General features: G+C 36.6%; 1 protein-coding gene across 1 annotated transcript; it reads left to right on the top strand.

Moving 5' to 3' along the window:
- Positions 1-9,799: 9,799 nt before the first annotated feature.
- LOC111776992 (GDSL-like Lipase/Acylhydrolase superfamily protein) lies at positions 9,800-14,128 on the top strand. The gene is made up of 5 exons (XM_023656423.2): positions 9,800-10,135; positions 10,418-10,548; positions 12,146-12,394; positions 12,463-12,718; positions 13,820-14,128. Exons 1-5 carry the CDS (start codon positions 9,868-9,870, stop codon positions 14,041-14,043), a joined length of 1,128 nt encoding a protein of 375 aa, XP_023512191.2. The 5' UTR covers positions 9,800-9,867; the 3' UTR covers positions 14,044-14,128.
- Positions 14,129-14,603: the final 475 nt, after the last annotated feature.

Here is a 14,603-nt window from a genome sequence, read left to right on the forward strand (position 1 = left end):
CGTGACCAAAAGAACAATTTTCTTCTCGTCTTTTCAGTTCGTTATTAGAGTCCGTTACATTTCCAATAGTGTTGAGATCATTAAAAGTTAGATAACGTCTTACCAAATTTTCACTCTCGTAGAGCTCATGTTTTTGTATAGCTTTCTCAATATAGATATACAGTATAATGTCTATATAAATCTCTAGCTGCCAATGAGTTTACCATCCCGATGTTACCATGTATATTTCTCTTTGTGTTTTCTTTCTCTTGTTCTTCTAGATTAGGCATGTGAGTTATGCGATCCTAACATCTTGTATCAAAGTTAGGAGAGATTCACCAAAATCTGTGAAAATAGAAAGCTCAAAGATCGAAATCGAGAAGTTTGATGGATCTGATTTCGGTCTCTAGAAGATTGTTTATACTAGAAAGATCTTCACAAACCCTTGTATGCGGTGAATTTGGATTTCATGACCATGGAAAAGTTGAAGCTCTAGGATTGGCAAGCTCTAGAGTTGATTCAGTTGATGTTGTCCAAAGACGTGGTGTTTACTATCGTCAAGTAGAAAACAACGTCGGATCTGTTGAAGGCATTGGTCGAATTTGTACGTAAAAAAGAAGAAGCATACTCACAAATTGGGAGATGACAATATTTCTGCAAATTCAATGAAAGATACTAGGGATGCTTTAATTCTCGGTGTGGATAGGGTGGTTGAATCTTGGATTTTGGATTCGGGTGCATCTTTTGGAAATTTCGGGAACATGTATCTTGTAACAAAATCTTGGAGATTGAAAGAAAGGATGATGTATGCATATAAACTCTAATAGAAAATCAGGAGACATGTAAAAATGTTAGATATATTTTTGGTCTTAAAAAAAAAAATGATCTTTATTCGTTAGTTGGACACCAGGCGTCATCAAACAAAGTTTAGGAAGAGCTTGTGGAAGATTGTGAAGGATGCTACAGTATTTGTAAATAGCACAAAATCTGTAACCTTATACACCAATATAGAGTGTATAAACATGGTTGCTATTGCATAAGAAATATTAGAGGGGTTTGAAAATCTGTTGATACTAGTCATTGTTGACACAATATCTACCACTCATAACTGTGAATAGATATGAAAATATTATTAGTCAATGGAAGAATACAGATTTAAGAATGAGAAATAGAATTGGGATCGAAGGTTTAATCTTCATTGATACCCACAACGTTTAAATAGGATACAACATATCAACTAATACCTACGAGCAAGGAAAATATAAACTAACTAAATCTTGATAATAAAATAAAATATACTGCTAATCAAATTTAATTAATATAGTAGGCCCATCTCCTAGCTCAACAAGAATCTTATCCAAATCATCTTCTTCTTGAGCAATCCTTTCACTCTTCTTCTTCTTTTTATTTTTTGAAGTTTCTGCCACTCTTTTGCCTTTATCTTTAAAATTTTGAGTCAGTAAAATTTTGAGTCAGTACCTTGGTAGTTGTTGTCTCTCCATCTGACATTTCTTTTTCTACCTCTTTATCTGATACATCAAAATCCCTGGTCTTCACTTCTTGATCGATGCCCTTGCTTTCCTTGCACTCGTCATTCAACTGAACTGAAGATTCTAACGAGTTCTTGTCATTCATCCCATTACCTTGTTCTCTTTCACCAACCAAATCGTCTTCCAATTTGCCGCCTTCGTCAGCCACAACATCACGTGACACAGTAACCAACTTTGTTTCCAAATTCATACACCTCCAATCCTTTCTATGAGTATCATAGCCAACAAAAATGCATTTCTTCGCCTTTGGGTCAAGTTTAGTTTGATTATGTTTCAGTACATGAACATAACAAATAGACTCAAAAGTATGAAAATAACTCATATTGGGTTTACGATGATAAATTAGCTCGAATGGTGATGATTCTGTCCCTGACCATGGAGGCAGCCGATTTACAACATGGCAAGCTGTTTGAAAAGCTGATGCCCATAACTCTCTTGGAAGACTCCTTGCATGCAGCCAAGACAATCGAACTGATGTAAGATGAGCTAACTTGCGCTTAGCCATCCCATTTTGTTGCGGGGTTCCTGGACAAGTCAGTTGACGCTGAGTCCCATGCTCCTAACAGTATTCCATAAAATCATTTGATGAAAGAAATTTCCCTCAATTATTAGTGCGCAAGCACTTGATTTTCAATTTAAATTCTTTTTCCATAGCATGCTTAAACTAAATAAACTTTGGAAAAGCTTCACTTTTGTGTTCTAAGAAGTATACCCAACTGAAGCGAGAGAAATCATCCACAAACACCATCACGTAATGAAGGCCGGTATAGCTTGTTGTTCGCGTCGGTCCCAAAAGATTAGAATGAATCAATTCTAATACTGTTGAAGCTCTACTCTTTGAGCTTGTGAAAGGAAGACGATGAGACTTGCCATATTGACAGGTTAGACAAACCTCATCATGTTGAATATCTTTAAAGACAAGGACACCATCAAGAATTTGTTTTGTGGATATTTTCTGCAACAACTGAAAATCCACATGACCCAAATGAGCATGCCAAAGAGTTGAGCTTGCATTATGACCAACTTTCTTGATATATTCATCACTAGCTGATAAAACATACAAAGATTCTTTTCTTTTTCCACAAAACTGGATATCAGCATCAACATGTTTCACATTAGAGAGTACTTGAACATCTTTAGAACCAAAAAGAACATACCTTCCTGAATCTGTTATTTATGATACAGAAGCAAGATTTTTCATCAAACCAGGAACATGATAAACATCCTTGAGTAGAACACTCCCATCATTCAAATCTTCTTCTTTAGTCACAAGATGCATTGAATTATCAGCTGTCACAATGACCTTATTTTGAAAATGTGGACGGACGTCTGATAGAAGAGTTTCGTTTCCAGTTGCATGATGAGAGCAGCCGGAATCGATAATCCATTTTTCATTGTAGTCTATAAAGGCATGAGCATTTGTAGAGACATCATCTTGGTGTACAGCTGAAGTCACATTTGTTGGCTGGTCAAGAACCTCAGTGGTTAAGCAGTGTTCCCAAATTGGATTTAAAGAACTTTTACTTTCATGTACAGCATTTGCTTCTGATTCCTGCATTTTTGCTCGGCAATTTGGCTTAATATGGCCTGACTTTCAGCAACGATGACACACTACTTTCACCTGACAATCTCATTTAAAATGACCAGGTTTTCCACACCTGTAACAAGCTTTAAATGGCTTCTTTGACGACTCCTCACTTCTGAATTGATTCTCATTGCTTGATGAAGGCTTTGAATGAAAGTTATGTCTCATTTGATCTTTGACATACAACACATCTTCTGACTTTGGGGAAAACTCGTTGTTGTTAGTCATTTGCTTAATCAAGGCTTCCTGATTGGAGAGAAGATTCTCCACTTCAATAACTATAGGCCGATTTGTCCACCCTTGTATTGAGGAAACAAAGGGCATAAACTCTTTTTGTAATCCACGAATAAGATAACGCCCTAATCGAGCATCACTCACTGTCTCCTCAGCATCTAATTTTGAAATTTCAGAACATAGATTTTTCACTTTCAAAAAATATTGTTCAACAGAAAAATTACCTTGAGTTACCATAGCTAGTTCATTATCTAGAAATTGCAATTGAGCGGTATTTTTCTTAGTGAACAACTCTTGAAGTGTTTCCCATACTTGCTGTGGAGTATCTGTTGGAATCTCTGTGTCATCACCTTCAATTAAATTCCACAAATCTTGCCCCGGTAGATAAGCTTCCATACATAACTTCCAATAACTATAGTTATTGCCAACCAGCTTTTCCATAGCTATACCTATAGAAGCACTTCCACCATTCATCTCGTTGAGTAATAATATCAAACCCTACCAACAAAGCTCTGATACCAACTGACACAATATCTACCACTCAAAAGTGTGAATAGGTATGAAAATATTATTACTCAACCAAAGAATACAGATTTGAGAATGAGAAATAGAATTGGGATCGAAGGTTCAATCTTTATTGATATCCACAAAATAGGATACAAGATACTAACTAATACCTACAAACAAGGAAAATATAAACTAACTAATCTTGATAATAAAATAGAATATACTACTAATCAAATTTAGTAATATCTAAGATATATTCCCCAACTAATATATTCTTCAAAGATTAAATGATTACGAATATCATATATTCCATAACTAATTCAAACTAGAAATAAGTTGCACTAAATTCGGACAATTGTGAGAGTTGCATTATGGGCAAACAAAAATAAGTTAGCTTCACAAAGGTACCAAAGAATCGAAGAAAGTACGATTGAAAATGGTCGATACAGATATTTAGGACAATCTCGAGTTTCATTATTTGGTGGATCCAAGTTCTACATCATCTTATTAATGATTTTAGCAGAAAGATATGAGTTTATTGTTAAAATACCATCACTAGTCTAATAGAGTTAAGCCCAACATTGTATATTAGGAAAATTATTTAGAAAATTTAGGAAAATGATTTATATACTTTATGAAAAAGGTTAGAAATTTTAGGAATAAATTGTCTAGCCCTGTAGTATAAATACCCCATCCTACCTAGATTATCATCCCAAGCAATACAAAGCAATAGTATTCTACAAAGCTGTCTTGTATTCTCTTCTCGATTGGTCTTAATAAAGAGTGCGAGTGTTTCTCACAGAGAGTTATGTTCAACAATCTAGTATTAGAGCGAGGTTAGTGTAGGTTATTCGATCTCTTGGAATTCTTAGTATGCTATGTGGTTGCAGCTCTTTCTGATCTTCTACATCAGAAACGATTTCTTGAGATTATTAGTGTGTGAGTTTCATTAGTGTCGTGAGTAGTCTGTGACTATGCAAGTCTTGTGTCGAAAGAACTTGTTTGGTATTACTGAGGTATAGCCAACACGATGGGTGATTTCTAAATCGTTGAAGGAATCAAGAAACTCAACAACAACAACTACAATACGTGGACAACATGCATGATGTCCTATTTATAAGGACATGATCTTTGGGAGATCGTTGGCGGGCGCTGCTAGAGGATGATTCTAACAGCGCCTTGCGCAAATGGAGAGTCAAAGCAGGCAAAACAATATTTTCCTTGAAGACCACAATCGGAGAAGAGATGTTAGAACACATTTGGGATGACAAGACACCGAAAGAAGCATGGGACACGTTCGTGATGCTGTTCTCAAAGAAGAACGATATAAGGCTACAACTTCTGAAAAATGAGTTGTTGTCAATTTCATAACGTGACATGACAATTGCTCAGTACTTCCACAAGGTCAAGTCGATCTGTCGAGAGATTACTGAACTAGACCCGAAGTCTGTCATTGTAGAATCTCGAATGAAGATGATTATAATCCATGGATTGCGACCAGAATATAGAAGCTTTATTATTGCTGTACAAGGATGCCCACTCAACCATCACTCGAAGAGTTTGAAAATTTGTTAGACAGCCAAGAAGCCATGACTAAACAAATAGGAGGCATCACAGTGAAGGGTGAAGAAGAAGCCATGACTAAACAAATAGGAGGCATCACATTGAAGGGTGAAGAAGAAGCACTCTACACAAGTGAAAGTCGGAGCAATAATAAGTCGTCTACCAAACGTGGATACAATGGTGACAAAAGAAGAAGTCACCAAGGAACTGCACAACCAGAGAGAGCTCAAAAGAACGATAACAATAACTCTCAAGGGAAGAGATTTGAAGGCATCTGCTACAATTGCGGGAAAAGGGGTCACATATCCAGGGATTGTTGGTTTAAGAAAAATTCTGTTGAAAGCAATGTGGCAACATCCAAAAAGAAGATGGAGGATGAATGAGATGCAGATGTGTCTCATAGAAGAAAACGAGCTAGCACTCATGGCAATGATGGGAGAGCATATCAGTTACGAGGATGATTGGGTCATTGATTCAAGATGCTCAAACCACATGATTGACGATCAGAGTGACGCAATTGAAGCAGAGTGGCCCTCGGAGAAGGAAGTATTATCAGACTTGGGAACTAGTACCAAGACCAGACCAGAAGATGTCAAATCCATCTCTTGCAAGTGGGCTTACAAAATAATGTGTCTCTTGGATGGATCAATAAAGATACAAAACTCAATATGTAGCTCGAGGGTTCTCTCTAGATATAGACTCGACTCTGATGAAACGTTTAGTCAAGTGGCGAAGATAACTATCTTAAAGGTTCCTCCAGTACTTATGGTAAATAAAGATTGGAAATTATGGCAGATGGGTATGAAGAATGCTTTCCTGAACGGTGAGTTAAACATAGAGTTCTACATGGACCAATCGAAGAAATTTGAAAATGAAGTTGAAGTCATTAGTCAGTATATGCAAAGTCCGAAGAAGCCTCAATTGGATGCAGCACGATGGACCTTGAGATATGTCAAAGGTACAATCAATTACGATCGTTTGTACAAAAGAAGCGAAGACTGCATGCTAGCTGGATATAGTGATGTCGACTATGTAGGAGACCATGATACCCGAAGATCAATCATTGGGTATGTGTTCAAGCTCGGTTTGAGAACAATTTTTTGGTGTAACAAAAGACAACCAACAGTATCATTGTCAACTAGAGAAATAGAGTACAGAGCAACAGCTGGAGCAGCTCAAGAAAATACATGGCTGAAACTCTTGATGGAAGATTGGCACTCGAGATTTGACTATCCAATACCACTTCATTGCAACAACCAATCTACGATTTTCCTGGTAGAAAATTCGGTGTTTCTTACTAGAACAAAGTATATGGAGGTGCACTACCATTCCATTAAAGAGAAAGTCCTAAAGGAAGAAATCGAGATGCAACAGATCGAGACAGATGACCAAGTGACAAATTTGTTTACAAAAGAGCTGAACATGGTGCAGGGAATGAGAACTAGTGATGAGGGGAGTGTTAAAATATCATCACTAGCCCAATAGAGTTAAGCCCAACATGTATGTTAGGAAAATGATTTAAAAATTTTAGGAATAAATTTAGGAAAATGATTTTGATACTTTAGGTAAAAGGTTGAGAAATTTTAAGAATAAATTGTCGAGCCCTCTAATATAAATACCCCTCCATCCTACCTAGTTTATCATCCCAAGTAATAGTATTATACAAGGTATCTTGTATTCTCTTCTCAATTGGTCTTAATAAAGAGTGCGTGTGTTTCTCACAAAGAGTTGTGTTCAACATTTATTTCTTGAAACACAAACCAAATATGTTTGCTACCTTCAAGAGGTGGGAGGTGGAAAGCTGAAGTTGAAAATTAGATCGATTTGAAGATCAAATACCCGAGGTCTGACAATGGAAGTGACAAGTCAGAATTCAAAGCATCCCGTGCAAATGAGAGAATCAAATTAATGAGGAGAGTTTCTGATAAGGCAACACAAGGAGTATGATGATTTATTCTGGGTTGCCAAAAATATTTTGGATTGATATTGTGAATACAACATCTTACTTGATCAATAGAGGGCTATCAGTATCCTTAGAGTTCAAGTTGCCAAAAGAGATATGGACTGAAAAAGAATTCAAGTATTCTCATTGAACTTTTGGTTGCACTCCATTTATGTTGTTTTAGAGTAGAGTGACAAGCTTAATGCTAAGGCTATGAACGGCTACTTCATAAGTTATGGTTCTAGCATGTTTGTATATAAGTTTTGAGATGACAAAAATGGAAAAATCATGAGACTTATGATGTGACATTTAACGAAAATATCATGTACAAGAAAAAAGAGAAGAAAAATTAAGACAATGAAGCAAATGAGAGTCGAGGTAGAGTTATAGAAAAATTCACCAATAATGTTGTAATAGAAACTTAAGAAACTTCTGATACTGTTGCTGAAAAACTAGAGGTGGAGCACGTGACACTTGAGTAGGTGTTGAGGACATCATTCTGAACCATTAGACACACCAAATAAATATTCACCTTCATTACTCTATCTATTGTTGACTGATAAACGGAAACCAGAGTCCCTTGATGAAGCTTAAAAGGTGGATGATTCAACCAAGTGGGAAAGCCATGGATGATGAGATGAATTCGCTTGAAAAGAATAACACGTGGTAGTTGACAGAGTTACCTATGGGATAGAGAGCTTTGTTGAACAAGTGAGTATTCAGAATAAAGGCTTAACTATGTGGCAAAAGGAGGTTCAAGACTCGATTAGTAGTTAAAGAATATTCACAAATAAAATGTTTTGATTATGCTGAAATCTTTTATCTTGCTGTGAAATTAACTATTATTCGAGTTCTGTTGAGTATTGTTGCATCATAGAATTAGCACCTTGAGCAAATGTAGGTAAAAATAGTGTTTTTACATGGCGACCTAGATGAGGAGATCTATATGCAGGAATCAAAAGGGTTTATCGTCCAAGCAAGAAACACATGGTGTGCAAGCTCAACAAGAGCTTGTATGGATTGAAACAAGCAACGAGACAATGATCCATGAAGTTTGATTCCTTTATTTGCAAGAGTGATTTTCACCGGAGTGAAAATGATCACTGTTATTACTTCAAGAAATACACTAATTCTTATGTATTTTCTAGGATCCAATACGAGGGAGATAAGCATGTCTTTAGTATTTGAGATGAAAGATTTATGTGCAACAAAGTAGATTTTTCAAATGAGGATTTCTCGAGATAGATTTTCTATCATATTAAACTTATCCGAGTAAGCAGTACATTGAGAAGGTGTTGCCTATATTCAAGATGAATGATGTCAAACCTAGGACTACCCTTTTGACAAATCGTGTCAGATTGTCAAATGGGCAATCTCCCCAGACAACTAAGGAGTTGTGAGCAAATGACATTAGTTCCATTCGTTTTTGTAGTTGAGAGCTTAATGTATACTATGACCTGCAATAAACCTGATATAACACATGTAGTGGAAATTGTTAGTAGGTACATGATAAACTCGGGGAAAGAATATTAAGAACTATGAAGTGGCTTTTGAGAGATCTAAGAGGTACATTTTGTGCTTCCTCTGTTATGGAAATGTCAAATTAATTCTATAAGGTTTTATGGATGTTGTACTTAGTTGAGATGTAGACGTGGTAAGAGCACATTTGGATATATCTACATTATAGATGGAACAACGGTAAGTTAGATGTCTAGACTTCAGAATTGTGTTGCTTCTTCTACTAAGACTGAGTACGTGACAATAATAAGATGATGCAACTAACAAACTATTTAGAAGAGTTAGACAAGAAGTAGTCTGAGTAGATTGTTTTTACACATAATCAGAGTGTCATACCATTAGTAAAGAATTTGGTTGATGTATTCAAAGACAAAACACATTAGAAGATGATACCATTTTACTCACCGGTTAATAAAAGAATGTGATATATGTTTGGAGTAAATAGATGGTGCAAAAAATTCAACAGACATATTAACAAAATGTGTTGATATTGAAAAATGGAGATCGTGTAGAGCTTGATTGGTCTTCTGTAACTTCTTCAAATTTTGCAGTGCAATGAATATAGTTATGATGACTGAATATAGTAATGATGTCGAGAATCCTTTTACTTATAGCTTACTTAACGACCAATTGAGCTTACCTTTGTTTTGCAAAAAAGAAAGAAAAGAAGGAGATGATGATGGTATGGTAGGTAAGCCAACCAAAACTCATCCAATTTACTCCATCATAGCGTTATGAAGATCGTCAAATGAACAGCTCAACCAATTTATGTTTGAAACTTTTGTGGTCGGGAAATAAATCTGATAAACTACCCTATCAAAGTCACAAACTTTTGAACAAGAACACAAAAGTCAAGCCAAATGTGTCTTAATTCAAACAATAACTTGCATAAGTTTTATCAAATGGGAGTCTTGGCCTTCAGAAAGCTGCCCACCAATGCCATGCAAAACATTACTGCTTATATATAAACATATAATGGGTTCGTCTCTATGGTAGCGATGGGAGGCTGTAAAATGATCGTTCGTTTGATCTTGATGGGGTGTTTGCTGGTTAATAATGGAGTTGATGGAGCGAACAAGAAGGTGGACGTTGGAGCTTCGTTTATATTTGGCGATTCACTGGTTGATGCGGGAAATAATAACTATTTATCGACCTTGTCCAAAGCTAATCTTCGTCCCAATGGCATTGATTATACTCCTTCTGGAGGCAACCCCACTGGCCGCTTTACCAATGGTCGAACCATCGGCGACATCGTCGGTAAGTGCTTCTTACTCCCGTATGTTATAAAGTAAATTATACTTTTGATCACTGAGGTAAAGTATACCTGTGCCTTTGGTGGTCAATAACGTTTTGTTAGATAGGAACATATTTGATAAATACTAATAACTCCCGCGTAGTATAAGCCTACCTGACTGTGAGACCGATTGGTCGAACAGAGACCAAAGTCGGTCATAGTGATTCGAGGTGATTAGTGAAATACATTAGTTTTTATTAATTATTAGCATGGTTATAAGTTTGATGGGAGTTAGTTGGTTGCAGGTGAGGAGTTGGGAATTCCAAACCATGCAGTGCCATTTCTTGACCCAAACGCCACCGGTAAATCAATATTGTACGGCGTTAACTATGCATCCGGCGGTGGCGGAATTCTCAATGCAACCGGAAGGATCTTCGTATGAAATTTCTCTTTCTTTTTTATTTATTTATTTATTATTATTATTATTATTTTTAATAGTTTTGATCATTTTCAATAATTTAATTTTAATTATAAGAAAAAAAAAATTGATAAAAATATTCTTAAATTTATATTTTGCGTCCAAAATATTTAAGATGTCTTTCACATTATTTTTAATTATTGAGGCGTTTCTTTGATTGTCAAATCCAACAATATACACTTGGTTGTTTTCTTATCAAACTTGCTCCGATGACTAGACACAAATACTTAGCAAACGCAGCAAAATTTTCGAAAGTAGCTAACCGTAGTTTTTATGTCCCATAGTGTCTCAAATGGTGAGATGAAACCTAACCTTGGCTGGAGAAACTTATTAATCACATGAGCAGCAGCTCACGTAGCTTCAGCCTAAAATCTTCCTAAAATATTCTGTGTGTAATATGCTTTGACAAGTTTATGTAAGATTTCGATTCTTTCTTTCTATTACACCATTTTGTTGTGGCATGTTTGAAAAAAATACTATTTCTTGTCTCGCAATTTTCTCTGATTGCGAGTCATGTGATTTGAGCATCCTGAATCAACGATCTAGTTATTCTCATAATAGATATGCTCTCTCACCATAGTACCTATGCATCCTATTCATTCTCTATCCCCATTTTGGAGGTTGTTGCATTGCTTTGAACAAATTTTTTTTTGGACGAACATTTCTTGTGGCTCTTCTTTCCGTAATTGTAGCAAATAATTTCAAATCTCTTATTTTGAGAAGTCTTGTTGTCGATCTTCTGAGCTCCCCTAGGTTGTGTGGTTCTTTCGTAGCTTCTTCCTTTGTCACCATTTTTGTATCTACGCAACTTATTGTTACTCCAACTTATATTTGAGTAGAGTGAATTTTATTCACTCTTCGTGATGCCTCTCATTTGCTTAGCCATGACTTCTTGACTAGCTAAAAGATTTTCGAATCCTATAAGTGATGGTTGAATGGGTCATCTTGTACGACAATAATTGAATCAAGTTGTGTAATCTCTCGACAGATTAACTTGACCCAGTGGAAGTACTAAACCATCGTCGTGTCGTGTTGTGAGATTGATAAGAGCTCGTTCTCCAAAATTGTAGCACCGTATCATTCTTCTTTGAAAAAAGTGTCACAAATCTGTCTCATGCTTCTTTCGGTGTCTTGCCATCTTGAATGTGCTCCAACATATCTTCTTCAACGATGGTCCTCAAGGCAAACATTGTTTTACTTGCTTCGATTCTCCATTTGCATAAGGCACCATTAGCATCCCCTCTGGCTGGCGGCATAATTTCACTTCTACCAACAACCTCCCAAAGGTCTTGTCCTTGTAGATAGGATATCATGCATGTTGTCCACTTGTAGTAGTTGTTGCTTATGATTTTTTTTTATTTCATCGAGGTCTTAGAGATCAACCATCGCGTTGACAGTACCTTAGTAATACCAAACAAACTAGTTTTTTAACATAACTTGAAAAGTCACCGACTACTCGTAATCGTTAGTTAGTGATTGTGTACTCATAAAATTATTGATTTCAACCGTATTGAATTAGTACGTAATTGGGTAATAGAGGTGTGATAATTGGCAGGTAAACAGGCTAGGAATGGACGTTCAAGTCGATTTCTTCAACATTACAAGAAAACAGTTCGATAAAATCTTGGGTCCATCAAAAGCAAGAGATTACATATCCAAAAAGTCCATAATTTCCATCACAATCGGAGCCAACGATTTCTTGAACAATTATCTCCTTCCGGTGCTCTCCATCGGCGCCAGAATCTCCCAAAGCCCCGACTCCTTCATCGATGACATGATCGCTCATCTCAAGAACCAGCTCACTGTCGGTATCATTTCTTTCCTTCAAAATAAAATCACATCACTTCACAAATAATTTAGTCATTCATGCAGAGACTTTACCAAATGGATGCTCGAAAGTTCGTGGTGGGGAATGTCGGGCCCATCGGATGCATACCCTATCAGAAGACCATCAACCAGTTGAACGAAGACCAATGCGTTGATTTGGCCAACAAATTGGCACTTCAATACAACGCCAAGTTGAAGGATTTGCTTGCCGATCTCAACAAAAAACTCCCTGCCTCCACTTTTGTGTATGCCAATGTCTATGATCTTGTCATGGACCTCATCGTCAACTATGACAATTATGGTAACTACTCTATATTTCCATCTCTTCTTTAAAGTTCCTTTTGTTTTGCCATTTTATTATTTTTATTAAAAGGGTTCGTAGGTTAGGTTGGATTAAGTTGTGTCGGATTAAATTTTTTTTCTAGACTCAACTCAAATGTTCCGATTATAATTTTTTTTTATAGTAGCTTAAGCTTACCACAAATAGATATCGCCCCCTCTGGATTTTCCCTTCCGGGCTGCCCCTTAAGGTTACGGCTCGCAGATATGGTTCTTCTCGGGCTTTCCTTCTCAAGCTTCCACTCAAGGTTACTGCTAGCAAATATTTTACTCTCTGGGCTAGTAAATATTGTTCTATTTGGGTTTTCCATTTTCCGTACTTCCCCTCAAGGTTACTCCTAGCGATATTATTCTTTTTTAGCTTTTTCTTCCCGACTTCCTCTCAAGGTTTACTCCTAGCAGATATTGCTTTTTTTTTTAGCTTTCCCTAAAAGGCTTACACTCAAGGTTACTCCTACTAGATATTGTTTTTTTTTAGTTTTCCCTTCGAGGCTTCCCGACAAGGTTATTACTAACCAATATTGTCCTCTTTGTGCTAGAAAATATTGTTCTATTTGAATTTTCCCTTCTAAGCTTTCCCTCAAGATTTTAAAACGAGTTGTCTAGGGAGAGATTTCCACACACATATAAGAAATACTTTGTTCCTCTCTCCAACCAATATGGGATTTCACTATCCACTCTCTCGAGTGTCAGCATTCCCGTTGGCACACCATTCGGTGTCTGGTGTTTGGTTCTGATACCATTTGTGATAGCCTAAGCTTCCCCTCAAATTTTAAAATGCATCTACTTGTGAAAGGTTTCCAAACCTTTATAAGGAATGTAACCAAGGTGTGATCTCACATTTTTAAGCCAAAATAATTTTTATTACACAATAAACCCAACTCAACTCAAATAACCAACCCAATTATGCATAAATTTTTTATTTATTTGAACTCAAATTTTGATGTTGGGATTTAATGATGAAGTTTTTTTTTTTTTTTTTAGGTAACCTAGTTTTTGAACAGTTTATTTCTTAAAATGTTTGGGATGGTGTGATATTGCAAATAAAACTATATATTTATAGGGTTCAAGACGGCTAGTAGAGCGTGTTGTGGGAATGGAGGGCAGTTTGCAGGGATAATACCATGCGGGCCTCAATCAAGCTTGTGCACAGAGCGATCAAGGCATGTGTTTTGGGATCCTTACCATCCCAGTGAAGCTGCCAATCTCATTATTGCCAAGAAATTGCTGGATGGCGACCATAAATACATCTTCCCTCTTAATCTTAGGCAGCTTCGCGACCTCTAATAGTCATAATCAGCAACAACAAAGCTCCAATTTTAGGTTTTGTATGGATAATATATCGTTTATAACATGCTTTGGATTGCCTTTACACTGTTTGATAATATGCCCCAATCCTGCTTTTTCTTTACATTCTCTTTTGCTTGGATTGTCATCTTCTTTTAGTATTCTCTCCCATAAATTCCATTGAGATGATACCATTTAAGTAACAAGAAAGAAAAAAACAAAATAATATGTGAGATTCAATGTCGGATGCGAGGAGAACTAAACATTACCTCTAAAGGGAGAACTGAAAGGAAAAGCTCAAACAGGATAATATTTGTTAGTGGTGGGTTTGAGCTATTATAAATGGTATCAGAGCCTGTCACTAAGGTACGTGCTAGTGAGGAGGCTGAGCCTTGAAAGGGGTGAACATGAGGCGATGTACCAATAAAGACGTTGGACCCCGAATGCAGTGGATTGGAGGAGTCCCACATCAAATTAGAGAAAGGAACGAGTGCCAGCAAAGACGCTGGGTCTCAAAATGGGTGGATTGTGAGATCCCACATTAGTTGGGGAGGAGAATG

The sequence above is a fragment of the Cucurbita pepo genome, chromosome 16 (genome assembly GCF_057944985.1).
Source record: "Cucurbita pepo subsp. pepo isolate OVF chromosome 16, ASM5794498v1, whole genome shotgun sequence".
Lineage (NCBI taxonomy): Eukaryota > Viridiplantae > Streptophyta > Magnoliopsida > Cucurbitales > Cucurbitaceae > Cucurbita > Cucurbita pepo.